Source organism: Humulus lupulus, chromosome 6 (assembly GCF_963169125.1).
Source record: "Humulus lupulus chromosome 6, drHumLupu1.1, whole genome shotgun sequence".
Taxonomy (NCBI): Eukaryota; Viridiplantae; Streptophyta; class Magnoliopsida; order Rosales; family Cannabaceae; genus Humulus; species Humulus lupulus.
Genome location: NC_084798.1, coordinates 204799481 through 204814982, shown reverse-complemented (window position 1 = coordinate 204814982; position 15502 = coordinate 204799481). Strand labels below are relative to the sequence as shown.

The window sequence follows — 15502 nt, the reverse complement described above, 5'->3', positions numbered from 1 at the left end:
TATGATTTTTTTTTTTACATTTTTACGATCCTTATTTTATTTTAATTTTTACTAACTCATCAAGTTTTAAAAAATACGATTTTAATGTTTCAAAAATTACAAAAATACGATTTACACTAAACATCAACCCACAAAACATAACGTTAAACAAACAATAAGAAAGCAATATGACAACAACCTCACAACAACACAGTGCATGTATTATACGTATGCTCATATTTTTGTAGTTTGAGATACATAACTAATATCATATATGTATATTTTCTTGTAGGAGGATCTATATTATCCTCATCCATGGATACAAAATTTGCTTTGGGATAGTCTATACATGTGTGCCGAGCCTTTACTTACTCGATGGCCCTTAAATAAATTGATTAGAGAGAAAGCTCTACAAGTAACAATGGAATATATTCATTACGAGGATGAGAATAGTCGATACATTACCATTGGATGTGTTGAAAAGGTAATATAACATAATGAAGAGCATGTCCTTTTTTTTTCAAATCAATAAATACAAATATAGATTTCATACACATAATTTAATAGTTGGATTTAATGTGTTAAAAGTAACATGTATAACATATATTGCATTCTTTTTGTTTTCGTTTTTAATTTAATCATGAGGTCAACTTGATCTAATAGTATTTTTCACATATTAATTTCATGGATTATTGACAGGTATTATGTATGCTTTCTTGTTGGGTTGAAAATCCAAATGGCACTACAAAAAAAACGTCCTATACCGAGAACATAGTACCGAGTACAAGTTCTCGGTATAGATCTTTTACACACCTGCCTCCTTCACGCGGTTCTTTTCATTCTAGTATGTGTACCGATGACCCTATACCGAGAACATATTCTCGGTATAGGGTCTTTACCGAGGTCTTTACCGAGGACGTGTACTCGGTATAGTTAATTCAGACTCCCGCCTTTTTTACGCGGTTATTTCATTTTAGTGTGTGTACCGAGGACCCTATACCGAGAACATGTTCTCGGTATAGGGTCTTTATAATCTTCATCTTCCCCAAACAGAGAGCTCATTTCTCTGAAACGGAAAACCTTCAAACCCCGTTTTCTCCGCCCCCCATTTCTGTTTTGCTGGATTTCGGCCCCCACAAACTTTGTTTTTGGTCAAATTTTCCCTTCCAAAGGTGATTTATGTGGCTATAAGGCTTATTGAGGTAATGATTTACAAATATTTCAGTTTTTTTTTTTGTATAAATTGTTAAATTTTTTTTCAGTTTTGATTTTTTATAATGAGTTTTTCGTGGTATTTTTTCAGGTTTTGCATTGTATACCAGCGGTTTTAGAGGTATTTCACATTTTCTTTGTAATTTTTTGGTTTTATTTATATTTTTTGCATAAATATATTTAGGGTTTTATTTATAATTTGTTTAATATTGTTAATATATTTTTATTTGTTATATTATATATATAATTTCTGATTATGTAATTAAAATAGGTAAAAATAATAATTTGTGATGAAAATTAGTTAAAAATTTAGTGATATCCAATTTAGAGGAAATAATATATTGTGTAGTGTTTTTGTAAAATACATATATAGTTTTAAGATTTAGTTAGTTTAATCCTATAATAAATAATTAATTTATTAGTATGAAAATTTATTAATTTAATAATTTATTTTTTAGGTATATAATTTGACTTTTAGTTATAAATATATGTTTATATGAAAATTTAATATTTGATTGTTTGTTTTTTAGATTGAGTTAAATAATTTTAGTTTTAGATTATTAGATTTGGTTAATAAATTTTGATTATTAGAGTGAGTTTTGTTTATTTAATTTGAATTTTGTTGTTGTTGTTAATTTTTTTATTCTTAGTGTTGATGAATATTGATGTTTTGTTTTTGTTGTTAATTTTTAGTAGAATTATGATATTTTAAATAGAAAATTGAATAATTAATAAAATTTAGAGTAATAATTATAAATTATATAGTCATTTACAATGTATTTGTATTACTTTGTGTATGTTCTGCGACTGGATATTTTTTTATGTATTATTTGCAGGTTTTTAAATTTTGGGATATATGAAAATACAGCCGTTATGCTGCCCAATTTTTTTTAGAATTAAAAATACTCAATAAAATTTATAATTTAAGAAATAGTGAATTGATAAGTTGTATAATATATTTTTAATCATGATTAAATCAAATTAGCAATAACATTATGTAACCAAATTTTAATAAAAATAAACATTAATCCTCAAATTTTATTTAAATAAGTAATAAATCTTAAAGTAATTCTAACGATTTATTCATTTTATATATATATATATATATTTATGAAATTGTATAATGATATTTTGTAATTTTTGTTTGAAGGTTGGGTATTCGGTTTTTGTTGGACTAAAGAGATTGCTAGCAAGATATTGAAGGCATTGGTAAGTTTTTTTTTAATTTTTCTGTATTTTTTTAATTTTTTTTTCAATTTTTGAATAATTTATGTTTTTTTATATAAATAATATAATATTAATTTTAATAAAAATATGAAATTATTATATTAGATAGAATGTATTTATTTTTAGGTTTTCAAAATATGTATTAGTAAAAATGATATTAGGAATTGGAAAATTGTTATATGATTGATTAGTATTTTTTTTAAATTAAATTCTATGTTGTTTTGGTGAATTTTATGTGTATTAAACATATTAGTAAACATATTTAATATTTTTTTAGAATTGTAAAATTTAGAGATATTGTGAATATTAGTAGAAGTACTCAATAAAATTTCTAATTTAATAAATAGTGAATTGATAAGTAAAATAATATATTTTAAAATTAAGATTAAAAAAATTAACATTAACATTATGCAACTAAATTTTAATAAAAATAAACATTAATTAAATAATTTAAGTAATAATTAAATCCTAAAGTAGTTAAATAAATTTTAAACAAATCTTAGAATTTTTTTTTAAATTAATCAAACTATTCAATAAAGCATAAGTAAAATATGTAATTTAATAAATACTAAATTAATATGTAAAAAAATAATATGTGTTAGTTCTGATTAAATAAAATTAACAAATATATTATTAGAAAACCATTATTAAAATTAAAATTAAAATTAAAATTAAAATTAAAAAAATTAAATTTAATATTTGTTAGTTTTAATCATTATTAAAATTAAAATTAAAAAAATATGTTTTTAATATTATTTGTTAGTTGTTTTTAATTTTTCTGTATTTTTTTTAATATTTTTTTTCAATTTTTGAATAATTTATGTTTTTTATATAAATAATATATTTTAAAATTAAGAATAAAAAAAATTAACATTAACATTATGCAACTAAATTTTAATAAAAATAAAAATTAATCCTAAAGTAGTTAAATAAATTTTAAACAAATTTTAGAAATTTTGTTTAAATTAATCAAACTATTCAATAAAGCATAAGTAAAATATGTAATTTAATAAATACTAAATTAATATGTCAAATTTAAATAAGTTTAATAATATTTACACTGAAATATATTATAGTTAGATATCATAAAACAACATAATTAACTTCAAAAAGCATAAGACATTAAAAAAACATATTTAATTATATTTGCTTTTTTCTTTGGTAATAAGAAATTATTACCAAAGATATAATAGTATTATTATCACATAGTGATAATATTATATTTTTTTAGTGTTCATCACAAGAAGCCTTAGACCCGTTTAGAGAGGGTGAGTCATTGAAGACTCTTACATTTGCCTCTCTCTGAATTAGGACACACACAAATTGATTGTAAGTTTGATGATTAGTGTTCCGTGCAGTGCTACATTCATACAATGTCAATCGACAAGAGTTGGATTAATTTGACAGATCGATTATCCGATGAGTATGAGGCTGGTGTGATGGATTTTCTCCAGAGAGCCCGGCAGTGCGTTGACTCAAGGGGATTGGTGAAATGTCCGTGTAGGAGGTGTGTCAACGTTGAATTTCAGACGATTGATGTATTAGAAAATCATCTTTTTGTAAATGGTTTTCTACGGAAATATACCAATTGGCATTGGCATGGAGAGGATGAAATAATACCAATGAGAGCTCGGATAGATCAAAATGATGAAGATGAGATGATGGATGTTCTCACTGATCTTATGCAAAATGACAATGACGAACAAGCGGAGAATGAGCGCGGTCAAGAGATACCTACAACTGACTACAGGAGTGGGCAACATTATAACGATTTGTTTGCTGAGATCGAGGCTCCATTATTCCCCGGGTGTCAAAATTACACTTCATTGAATTTCCTAGTGAAGTTAATGCATTTCAAAGTGTTGGGAAAAATTCCCAACAAAATATTTGATGGAATGCTGGAGTTGTTACATGATGCATTTCCAGCCCCAAATAAGCTTCCAAAATCGCACTATGCAGCGAAAAGGTTGTTGCGGAAACTTGGATTGGGCTACGAGTCAATCCATGTCTGCAAGCATGATTGCGCACTGTTTTGGAAAGAACATGCTGGAAAAAGCAAATGTCCTGTTTGTGGAGAGGATCGATGGGTGGACAAGAACACCAAGGGAAAGAAAGTGCCTCATAAAGTGATGCGTTATTTTCCTTTAACCCCTAGGTTAATGCAAAAATATGCATCGAGGCACATTGCTCAACATATGAGATGGCATCACGAGCAACGTATAAAAGAAGATGGTGTATTGCGTCATCCTGCTGATGGGAAAGCTTGGAAGGACTTTGACCGAAATAATCCAACATTTGCAATGGAACCCAGGAATGTGCGGCTTGGATTGGCTGCAGATGGATTCAATCCCTTTGGTAATATGAGTCTGTCTTATAGTATGTGGCCAGTAGTGTTGACGACATATAACTTGCCACCATGGTTGTGCATGAGAGAAACTAATTTCATGTTGAGTTTATTAATTCCGGGACCTCATTCGCCAGGAAAAGATTTTGATGTTTTCTTAAGACCATTGATTGATGAGTTAAAAGAATTATGGGTGACTGGTGTACAGACTCGAGATGCAGTCGATGGCAGTTTCTTCACTCTTCGGGCAGCTTTGATGTGGACTATAAACGATTACCCAGCAAGGAGTAGCCTTTCTGGATGGACTGCTCAAGGTTATCATGCTTGCTCTACTTGCAATGTGGCAACACCATCTATTCGTTTACAAAAGAAGGTTGCTTTTTATGGTCATAGACATTTTTTACCAATCAAACATGTCATTAGAAGGGACAAGAAGACATATGGTGTCGTTGAAAAGAGATTACCACCACAGCCATTAACCATGCAAGAAATGTTCACACAAATGAGTTTTATACCTGATTCTCTTCCTGGTAAGCATGTCAGTTATGGCGGCCAAAAAAGAAAGCGTACAAAAGAGCAAGTTGGTTGGCGGAAAAAAAGTATATTTTTTGAGCTCCCATATTGGGCCAACATAATGTTGCGACACAATCTAGATGTTATGCATGTTGAGAAAATTGTGTGTGACAGTTTAGTAGGCACAATAGTTGGGCTGGAGAATAAGACCAAAGACACAGTTAGTGCCAGAGTAGACTTGGAGAAGATGAAGATGAGACCAGAGTTACAGCTGAGGAAGTTGAATGGTCGGATACAAAAGCCTGCGGCCAAATTCACTTTCACTGTTGAAGATCGCCAAAAGTTTTGTCGATTTCTTAAATCAGTGAAGTTTCCAGATGGTTTTGGATCTAACCTAAGGAAAAATGTGATTGACAATGACAATAAGATAACTGGTTTGAAATCGCATGATTGTCACATCATTATGCAACGCCTTTTGCCAGTTGGTGTGCATGCATTCCTAGAGAAATCAATGAGTACAACTATTATTGAGTTATGCACTTTCTTCAAGCTCATTTGTGCGAGAACTCTAAAAGTCTCAGATTTAGAAAAAGTCCAAACTTCAATTGTTGAGATTGTTTGCAAGTTAGAGAATATTTTCCCACCTGCTTTTTTTCGATATCATGGTCCATCTACTAATACATTTACCGGAAGAAGCAATACTTGGAGGACCGGTTCACATGAGGTGGATGTATCCTTTTGAAAGGTATATGAAAAAATTGAAGAATTATGTCCGTAACAAAGCACGTCCAGAGGGCTCAATAGCAGAAGGATATGTGGTTGATGAGGCATTAACATTTTGCTCCATGTACTTGAAAGGTGTTGAGACAAAGTTCAATCGTCCAGACCGAAATGTAGATGTTGGTCCATCACTTAAAAAGATGTCGGTCTTTCGATCTCAGGGTCGTCCAATTGGTAAGAAATCATTGACAATTTTGGAAGATGAAGTGAAGAAAATAGCAGATTGGTATATTCTAAACAACTGCAATGAGATCTTGCCATATCTTCGGTAAGTAATTAAAGTAGTTCATCATTTCATTGCATGTTTATTATAACTCTTATTAGTAGCTCTTAAATTAGTTGTTTTTGTTTTTTGCAGAGAGCATAGGGAAATTCTACAGACTAGAGGTGTTGAAAACCTAGACCAATTACATAGAGAGGAATTTCCTAATTGGTTTTATAATAAGATTTATCATCTTCGACAAACAGGATCCTTGGAAGTAGATGAAGAATTAATCTCTTTAGCAAACGGTTCTTCAACTCGTGTTGCGTCGTACCCTGGGTGTGTTGTAAATGGAGTAAGATTTTTGTGTTATGACAGGGACAAGAATCGCAAAACTCAAAATAGTGGAGTCTCTGTAGCGGGTGTCGAAAATAGTACTTATTACGGCCAGTTGGAAGAAGTTTTAGTGATGTCTTATCTTTCTGGTTGTTCTGTTGTATTATTTAAGTGCAAATGGTTTGACACTAATCGGTCTTCAGGATTAAAGTTTGAGCAAAACATAACGAGTATCAAAACCAGTTCGGAGGCCTTCAAAGATGATAAATTTATCTTAGCAACTCAGGCTAACCAAGTTTTCTACATTGAAGACCTTAAAAATAAATCTCATTGGAAAGTCGTCCAAGAAGTGCATCACAGAAATGTGTGGGACATCCCACTAGTTGAAGAACAAGCGGAGGATGTAGAAGTAGATGTTATGCACGACACTAGTTCCTCTAATTTCCAATTATTCGTTGATCTTGGACCGTTGCCACAAATCAGCTTTGAACGTACGGGGGCTCCATTACAATTTGGTGAGATAGATAATGTTGCAATTGAGGAGGAGAGGGAGGAGGAAATGGAAGAAGAAGAGGAGGAGGAGGAAGAGGAAGTGGAGGAGGAGGAGGAGGAGGTTGAATATGAAGATGATGAAGAGAAAGATGAACACATAGAAACCGATGATGATAGTGAAGATTATTATAGTGATAATTAAGTGGTAATTTTATAATATGTTGAAGTAATTATTTTTAACAATAAATAATTTTATATTGTCATTTTTAACTGATAAATGTAATTTTAATATCGATTAATTTGACAGATATGGCTGATGTTATTGCTCAATCTCACGGGGGTGATGGTGGAGGATGCGATCCTCCACGTGGACCGGCAGATATCCCAGCTGATTGTGAACGAGGTAATATTTTACACATTGATATACTCCTTAAAATTTAACAATTAATCCATATTAATTTTAAAATATTGAATTTGCATACAATAGCGCCTCCAAGTAAACGTGGACGCCATAAGGGATTGAACACGCGGGAAAAGAGGGAACAGTTGGGGCGTCCTCTCCCTCTCGAGTGGGATGTGCGGGGGAGAACATATAAAGAGATCGGAGAGTACAGCTCAAATTTCTCAAGAGAGCTCGGATTACTTGTTCGACAGTACACAGATCCGGACTGTCCTCAATGGTCAAAAGTACCAAATGCCTCGAAAGAAAGAATACTTGCACATTTGGAAGTAAGTAGTTTATGTATTTTTATGTTAATTCTCATTTTATGTTATATATGATATTTACTAATAAATGTTTGTAAATTAGGATGATTTGTTTGATATTGGGCGTACTAGATATGGAGAAGGGCATATGCCTGGGATCTTGAGAGGCATTGATACTTCGTGTGCTAAAAAGTATTCTGACTGGAAGTACGATATTAAAGAGCACTTAACGATTAATGGGCCACAAAATCGTTATGGTGGTTGCACGGATACGTAGTGGCAAAAAGCAATTGATTTTTTCCGTCGCCCAGAAATTACGGTATTAATTTCTTGCTAAACTTAACTATCTTAATTAAATATATTACTAACGATAACTTTTTGCAGAAACGTTCTGTGGTCAACAAGGAAAATAGAAAGAAATTGAAAGAGCTTAGCTATGGAGGTTCTCAGTCAATCCCAGCCTTACGCTATAAAAAGGTTAGTTAATTAATTATTTTTTAGTTTATTTTTCTTATTTACGTTTAATTATTAATTTTATAAAAATATATGTACGTGACAGCGCAATTTAGAGACTGGGCAACTTGAGTCCATCCCGGATAGCTGGATGGATACTCACCATAAATCAGGCACAGGGTGGGTGACAGAGACAGCAAAAAATACTTGGGTACGTTAAGTTTTTTTAAACATTTTTCAAATTTTTAATTGTTTCAAAATTTTAATTACATTATACATTGTATCACAGGAGGAATTGCGTGCATACCGCGACACACAGCAGACACAGGCAACTGATACTGAGAGTTCCACACCAGTTTCGAGTGCGCCTGAAGATGAAGACATATCTTTGGTACAAAATGTCTTCGGAAAACGACGGGGCCACCAGAAAGGATATGGACGTATCCTTAACATAAGGGACCGAACTCCATTTGCTTTTCGTCCTTCACAAACTAGAGATGAAGAGTTGTCTGAGATGAGAGAGCGTCTTTGACAGTTAGGGGAGCATGTCCGGACTCATTGTATCACCCCGGGATCTCAATCTGCCCCACCACCACCACCCGATGATCCTGATGTTGGAGCACCGACTCAGTAGGACTTATGTATGAATTTTATTACAATTGACTATTACATTATCATGTTTAAGACAAGTCTTTATTTTAATTCAACGAATACACTCTTATGTTTTTATTTATATCTTTAATATAAGTGTTTTAATTTTATTCTATTTTCTTATATTTAATTCAAAATAAATAAATAAATAAGGGAATAACAAATATAAAAAAAAATTGGGGACAAGTCTATACCGAGGACATTGTCCTCGGTATATACCACCAAGATGTCGGTATATACCAGTACGATGAGAAATTGAGGTTTGTTGTACCGAGGACATTTGTCACTTTCTACCGAGGACATTATCCTCGGTAAAACGTATACCGAGAACATTTTGAATGTCGTCGGTAGACGTTTTGTTTTACCGACGCGGCTGTACCGACAACTTTATACCGACGACATTGTCTCGGTATAAGATATACCGAGGACATTTCGGCTTATACCGAGGACATTTGTTCTCGGTATAGGCCCTGATTTTTGTAGTGTGGAGATTATTTTAAAAAACACCTTGCTAGGATTCCGGACTATCTATGGGTTGCTGAAGATGGAATGAAGATGCAGGTAGTACTATAATTTATTTTTTCTTATGTACTTTCCAAATTTCTAATATTTATTTCATTTCACAATTCCTTATTAATAAATTCACATATTGATGGATGTGCTTCAAAGAAAATATGAAGCACTCATTTTTTAATAGGTTTTTTTTTCTTCATAAATACTCATTTTTTATGATTTTTTTTTTTTACATTTTTACGATCCTTATTTTATTTTAATTTTTACTAACTCATCAAGTTTTAAAAAATACGATTTTAATGTTTCAAAAATTACAAAAATACGATTTACACTAAACATCAACCCACAAAACATAACGTTAAACAAACAATAAGAAAGCAATATGACAACAACCTCACAACAACACAGTGCAACCCATTGCAATTACAAAAAAAAAACTAAAAAATAACATCAAAAAACTCATTTTTACATTTTTAAAAAACAACACACTGCAATACAATATCAAAAAAGTAACTTAAATGCAACACAACAACAACATCACAACAATTAAGTGTTTAAAAGACAATTAGACATCAATTCATTGCATTAACTCAAAATAAACTAAAAAACAACAAAAAAAGCAACCTCAAAACAATTTTTTCCTGCATTTTTAAATGTGTCCAAAATAAACTAAAAATATATCTCAAAACAGCTAAACAAATATCCAAAATAAACTAAAAAACAACAATTGGAAAACAAATAAACATTAACTCACTTCATACTAACACTTTAAAAAACAACAATTGGACAACAACTAGAAATCACCCATAGCATACTAACATATTTTTTAAAAAAAAAAAATCAAAATATATATCTGAAAATAAATAAACAATAATTAGACATCAACACAACAACATAACAACTATATATAAACTTAAACAACTAAAAAAAACAACATGAAAACATCTATATATAAATCTAAACAACACAAAAAGCAACATAAACTCAACTAGACAGCAACCCCACAACAATATAGTGTTGAAAAAAATATGCAAATTAACTAAACATCAACATTTTTTTATATAGTAACTAAACATTAACATGTTGCATCAACAAAAAATAAACTTAAAAACAACAACAAAATAACATTGAAAAACTTCTTACTGCATTGTAAAATGTTCTAAAAAATAAACTAAAAATATATATAAGAACATATGACAAAAACCCAAAATAAACAAGAAAAATAACAAAAAATAACAAAAGAATAACATTGAAAAACTTATCACAACATTGTAAAATGCGTCAAGAAAAACTAAAAAAATACTAAACATATACCCAAAATCAACTCACACAACAACAATAAAAAAATTGAAAAATTTATATTTACTAAAAATACACTAAAAGCACAAAATCAACCAAAAATATACTAAAGAAAATAACAGGAAAAAAGAGTTTACTTTATTATTCAAAACAAACTTGATTTATTTACAATGAAGAGCCTTTGGATATATATAGGCTGAAGTAAACCAAAACAGAATAAATAACAAACTCTTAACTAATAAAACAGAACGGAATAACAAAGGGAAATGTTAATAGAAAAGCTAAATATATACTCAAAATAAACTTAAAAAAGTACAAAATATCAACTGGAAAAATATTATAAAAAAAATACAAAAAAGAAATACTGATAGTTGAAATATACTAAAAAAATATATATATAAATATACTCAAATTCATGTGGACATTATAAATTATAATCATAGCAAAGTATTTGATTAAATCTTTTCTCCAAGTACTACTTTTTCATATATAATATAGTAAACGGCATGTGTATTTTGGTTTTTATTTTTATTTTTATTTTTATTTTTTATTTTTTATCATATGTTAAAAATACAGTCATCATTAAGATAAACAACCTAGCTACGTTCTAAACATAAATAAAACTACAAAAACTACTTCATTGACCCACAAATACCGCGCAACAACTTTCAAAACTTCTCCTTTATATTATTACGATCACATATATACTTGTTGTAACTTCTTAAATTCTCATCAAACCAAAATGATAATTTAACATTATTTTCTAATATATATTACATTTGAAATATTATTAAGCTTTCATATCATCACCATCCATCTAGAGTATAAAGCGAAAAGAGCAAACTGACAATTATGATGGTGGTTCAATCAAATCTTAGCGGCGGCAAACAGTCACTAACGATACTTCCAAAATCAAATACTAGTGGAAGATATTGATATATTATTTAAGCAACAATCCCATGTTGTTTTCAACTCAGGTTTACTTCTAAAAATCTGGTTGAAACCTTAACTAAAAAATTGTAATTTGTTTTTAAAAGTTAAAAATTATTTTTTGAAAATAAGTTTGGGTATTTGACCTTGTTTTCAGAAAATAATTTTTAAAAATAAAGTTACAAAATCAGAAAATTTTGATAACAAAAAAAATTGTTTTCTGTTATTCTCAAATTTTATTTCCTTACTTTTTCACTTCTTATTTTTCATCATTTTTTTCTTTCAAATTATTTTATATCATTATTTATTACAAATTTTTAAAATATTTTTCTATTTGTAAATATATCTGTTAATTTTTTATTTAAGATTTAAAAAAAATAAAACTTAAAAATTATTTTTAGAAAATATTATCCAAATATTTTTTGTTTTCTGAAAACTACAAAAATAATTTTCTGTCCTCATTTCTGATAACATAATTTTAAAAACAAAAAACAGAAACTAATATCAAAGAGGTTTTTCCACACTACTTTTCACACTCAAACACACAATAAAGAAAGATTGATATATTTATAGTTTATAACTTTTGAAGAGTGAGTTCCTCCGATTAAAACTCAACATGTGAACTTTAAGCAGCTTGGTTTCCCTCCCCAGCTAACTAAAATGATATTTCCTATTCATAAGCCAAGACTCTACGGAAAACTATTTAATAATCAGCCTTATATATAAAATAACCCAACACAAAAACAACGTGTTTAAAAATAACACAAGTCATCATTTTCACTCCATAACAGTCCGATAAGAATCTGGCAACAGATCCGATCAGAATCTGGGAACGAGCAAAGGGACGCTCGAAGGTTCTTCTTCGATAGCGACAAACGAGCAAAGTGATTTCTTTACCTCTGACTTTCTTAATTAGAATCGTAAAAAAGAAACAAATAAATGAACAACGTATAAATGAAAAAATTTCTGCCCAACCGTATAAAAGTAATTTTTCTTTATAGTTTGGTGTTATATGTAATTTTCCCTTTTTAATATATAAGCTTCAAATATAATCCTTAAGACCGTATTCTTATTATAGAAATATTCATAAATAATATTAAATTATATTATTAATGAATGAGTTTATGTAGTTTTTCTTGAAAAAAAAGTATATTAATTAATTATTGTGTGTTTACAAAATTGAATTTTTATATAAATAAACCGATATATTGTGAAATTCTTCAATTCAAGACTTGGAGGAGCATATATTCAAAGTCAAATTATGAAGTTAATTTTTTTAATTAAATAAAAGATCTTTTTTTGTGTTACTTATAATCTATTCCTTCCTCTAAAAAGCAAAAGTAAAACATTTTAATTTCTAATATTTTCTCATTATTTACTAAACACAACTAGACTTTCGATCTCTAATCGATTTTTTTCCTAACAAATTATCAATTGGATTTTTCGGGAAAAATTATTCATAATTAATGAATAGCCAATTATGCACGAAAGCTAGGTTAATATACATATCTCTTCTATATAATAAGTGTCTAGATAAAGAAATTTTTTGGTTTTAACGGTTTTGTTTTGTTAACTTTAACGGAATATTTAAATATTTAACAAAATATATCTTTAAAACTAACTTAAAAATATATATTTATCAATTATATTGATATAAATTCAAATATTATAAAATATCATTATTATAATAATATTTAATATAAGACTACATATATAATAATTATATTAATATAAATTTAACTTTAACTTTAAATTCAAATGTTATAAAACATCATTATTATAATAATAATAATAATAATAATAATAATATATAATAGAAGACTAGACATTTAATAATTATATTAATATAAATTCACATGTTATAAAATATTATTATTACAATAATATATAATACATAATAAATATATTATATATAAGTGTCGCGTGTGTACAAATAATATGACTATATAACTAAATAAGAAATTAGAGTAACATTATCTTCTATCAAGAATAAAAAAAAAATTCTCCAATCATTGAGATATGATTTGCAAAATACTTTTATACCTTAAATATGGTAGTTTTTTTTATCTAAAAAGTTATCGTATTATTTTAAAAAAACATAAACAATGTTTTGATTTAATTTTTCTTTTAATATATTTATGACATTCCTTTATATATAATATTGTTTATTTATTTAAAATTTATATGACAGTTATAAAAAATAATTAATAAATTTTCTAAATAAAACTAAGCAAAATGTGCATTGCACGTTGTTTGCACCTAGTATATTAATATATTTCTTCAATAATATTTATCAAAATTAATATATATATATATCAAAATTAATATATGTCAGATAAGTTCAATATTCAACAACTTTTTATATAAATTTTTACACTATCATAAATACTATGAGATTAAATTGCTTTAATAGGTGGAATTAAAATACAAATCTCCACTAAGAAAATGCACACAATAATATGATATATGTTTTAAATTATTCAAATTTATTAGGGTGTGATTACAATATTTTTATGTGTGGTTTAAAATATATGTCACATCACTAGGTATGTTGGGATAAAAGACAAACTTTCCAAGTGCAACAAAATAATAAGAAACAAAAAAAATTATTCAGTTTGGTAAATTTCCAAACCTACAAAGAGAGATCTATTTCACTTCAAACTTCAACATAACATATATTGAAACGTTATCTCAATCTCTCCACCCAATACACAATTTGCTTCTTCACTCTTCAAACTCCCACTCACACTCTCGACACTTCAAACCCACTCTTACTTTTCTCTTCAAAACCCACTCTCACACTCTCCATACACAAAATACATATTTATAGAGTAGCAAAGCTTGGGCACCAAGAAAACTTGCCCATCAAGTCATTCATTTTACACAAATTAGTAATTACCTAAAATAAAACTTTATAAATATAAAACCATTATAATATATGAGTCAATACTCAACAATCTCCACATAGACTCAAATTCTCTAAAACTCAAACAATTAATATATAAGAGTAAACATGCATTGAGTTCAATGTCTCACTCTTCTTATGAGTGTATGTCTTCTTTCTTCAAACAACCTTTGACTACGGTTGGAGTCTTCACCACACTATTGCATTATTTCACTCTTACAACAATATATGATGATATTTTATGACTTAGCTCCACCATCACAGCTCCACCTAAAAGAGTCTTCCCATCTAGTTTATACAAATTTCGCTCATATGACCATTCATGACTACCAAGGCACATTTCTTAATAGTCATTACACCATCTTTTGCAGAATAGTCACAACCTAGAGTGTCAAAGGCTCCTAGAGAGATTAAGCTCCTCCTCAAGATAGGAAGATGTCTTATATCAACCAATGTTCTAACATCACCATCAAACATCTTCACCTTATTAACAATTCACATTCCAATAACTTTAGAGCTAGAATCATTAGCCACCAAAACAATACAACAATCGCATGCCTTATATATATCAAAATACTCCATATATGGGCACATGTGAATTGAAAAACAAGAATCTAAAATCCAAGAGTCAGAAAAATTTTCATCAATAAGAATTGAAAGAAAATTAGTATCACTTTCAAAACTTGCACTAATAACATTAGTGGAATCTGAAGTCTCTTTGTATTCTTGATTTCTCATCGCTTCAAGATGACTAGTCAATTTTTCACAATTCCTCCTAACATGTCTATTTTTGTGACAATAATAACATTCAACTTCTCTCCAAGAACATGATTGGCTGCACTTATCTCATCTGCCATCATAATTTCCCCTTGACTTACTCCTATACCACGATTTAATTGATTCTGAACTTGTCACAATAGCTTGATCAGTATAAGACGAACTACTTGGTTGCTTGATACTC

General features: G+C 28.8%; 1 protein-coding gene across 1 annotated transcript in view; it reads left to right on the top strand.

Moving 5' to 3' along the window:
* The first annotated feature begins 277 nt into the window (after positions 1–277).
* Positions 278–15502, top strand: part of LOC133783021 (beta-amyrin synthase-like) — an 18826-nt gene continuing 3601 nt past the window's right edge. Inside the window, exons 1-3 of the mRNA XM_062222537.1 lie at positions 278–463; positions 679–719; positions 9383–9455. Of these exons, the coding sequence (XP_062078521.1) occupies positions 329–463; positions 679–719; positions 9383–9455 (249 nt within the window). The 5' untranslated portion in view covers positions 278–328. The remainder of the gene's footprint in view (positions 464–678; positions 720–9382; positions 9456–15502) is intronic.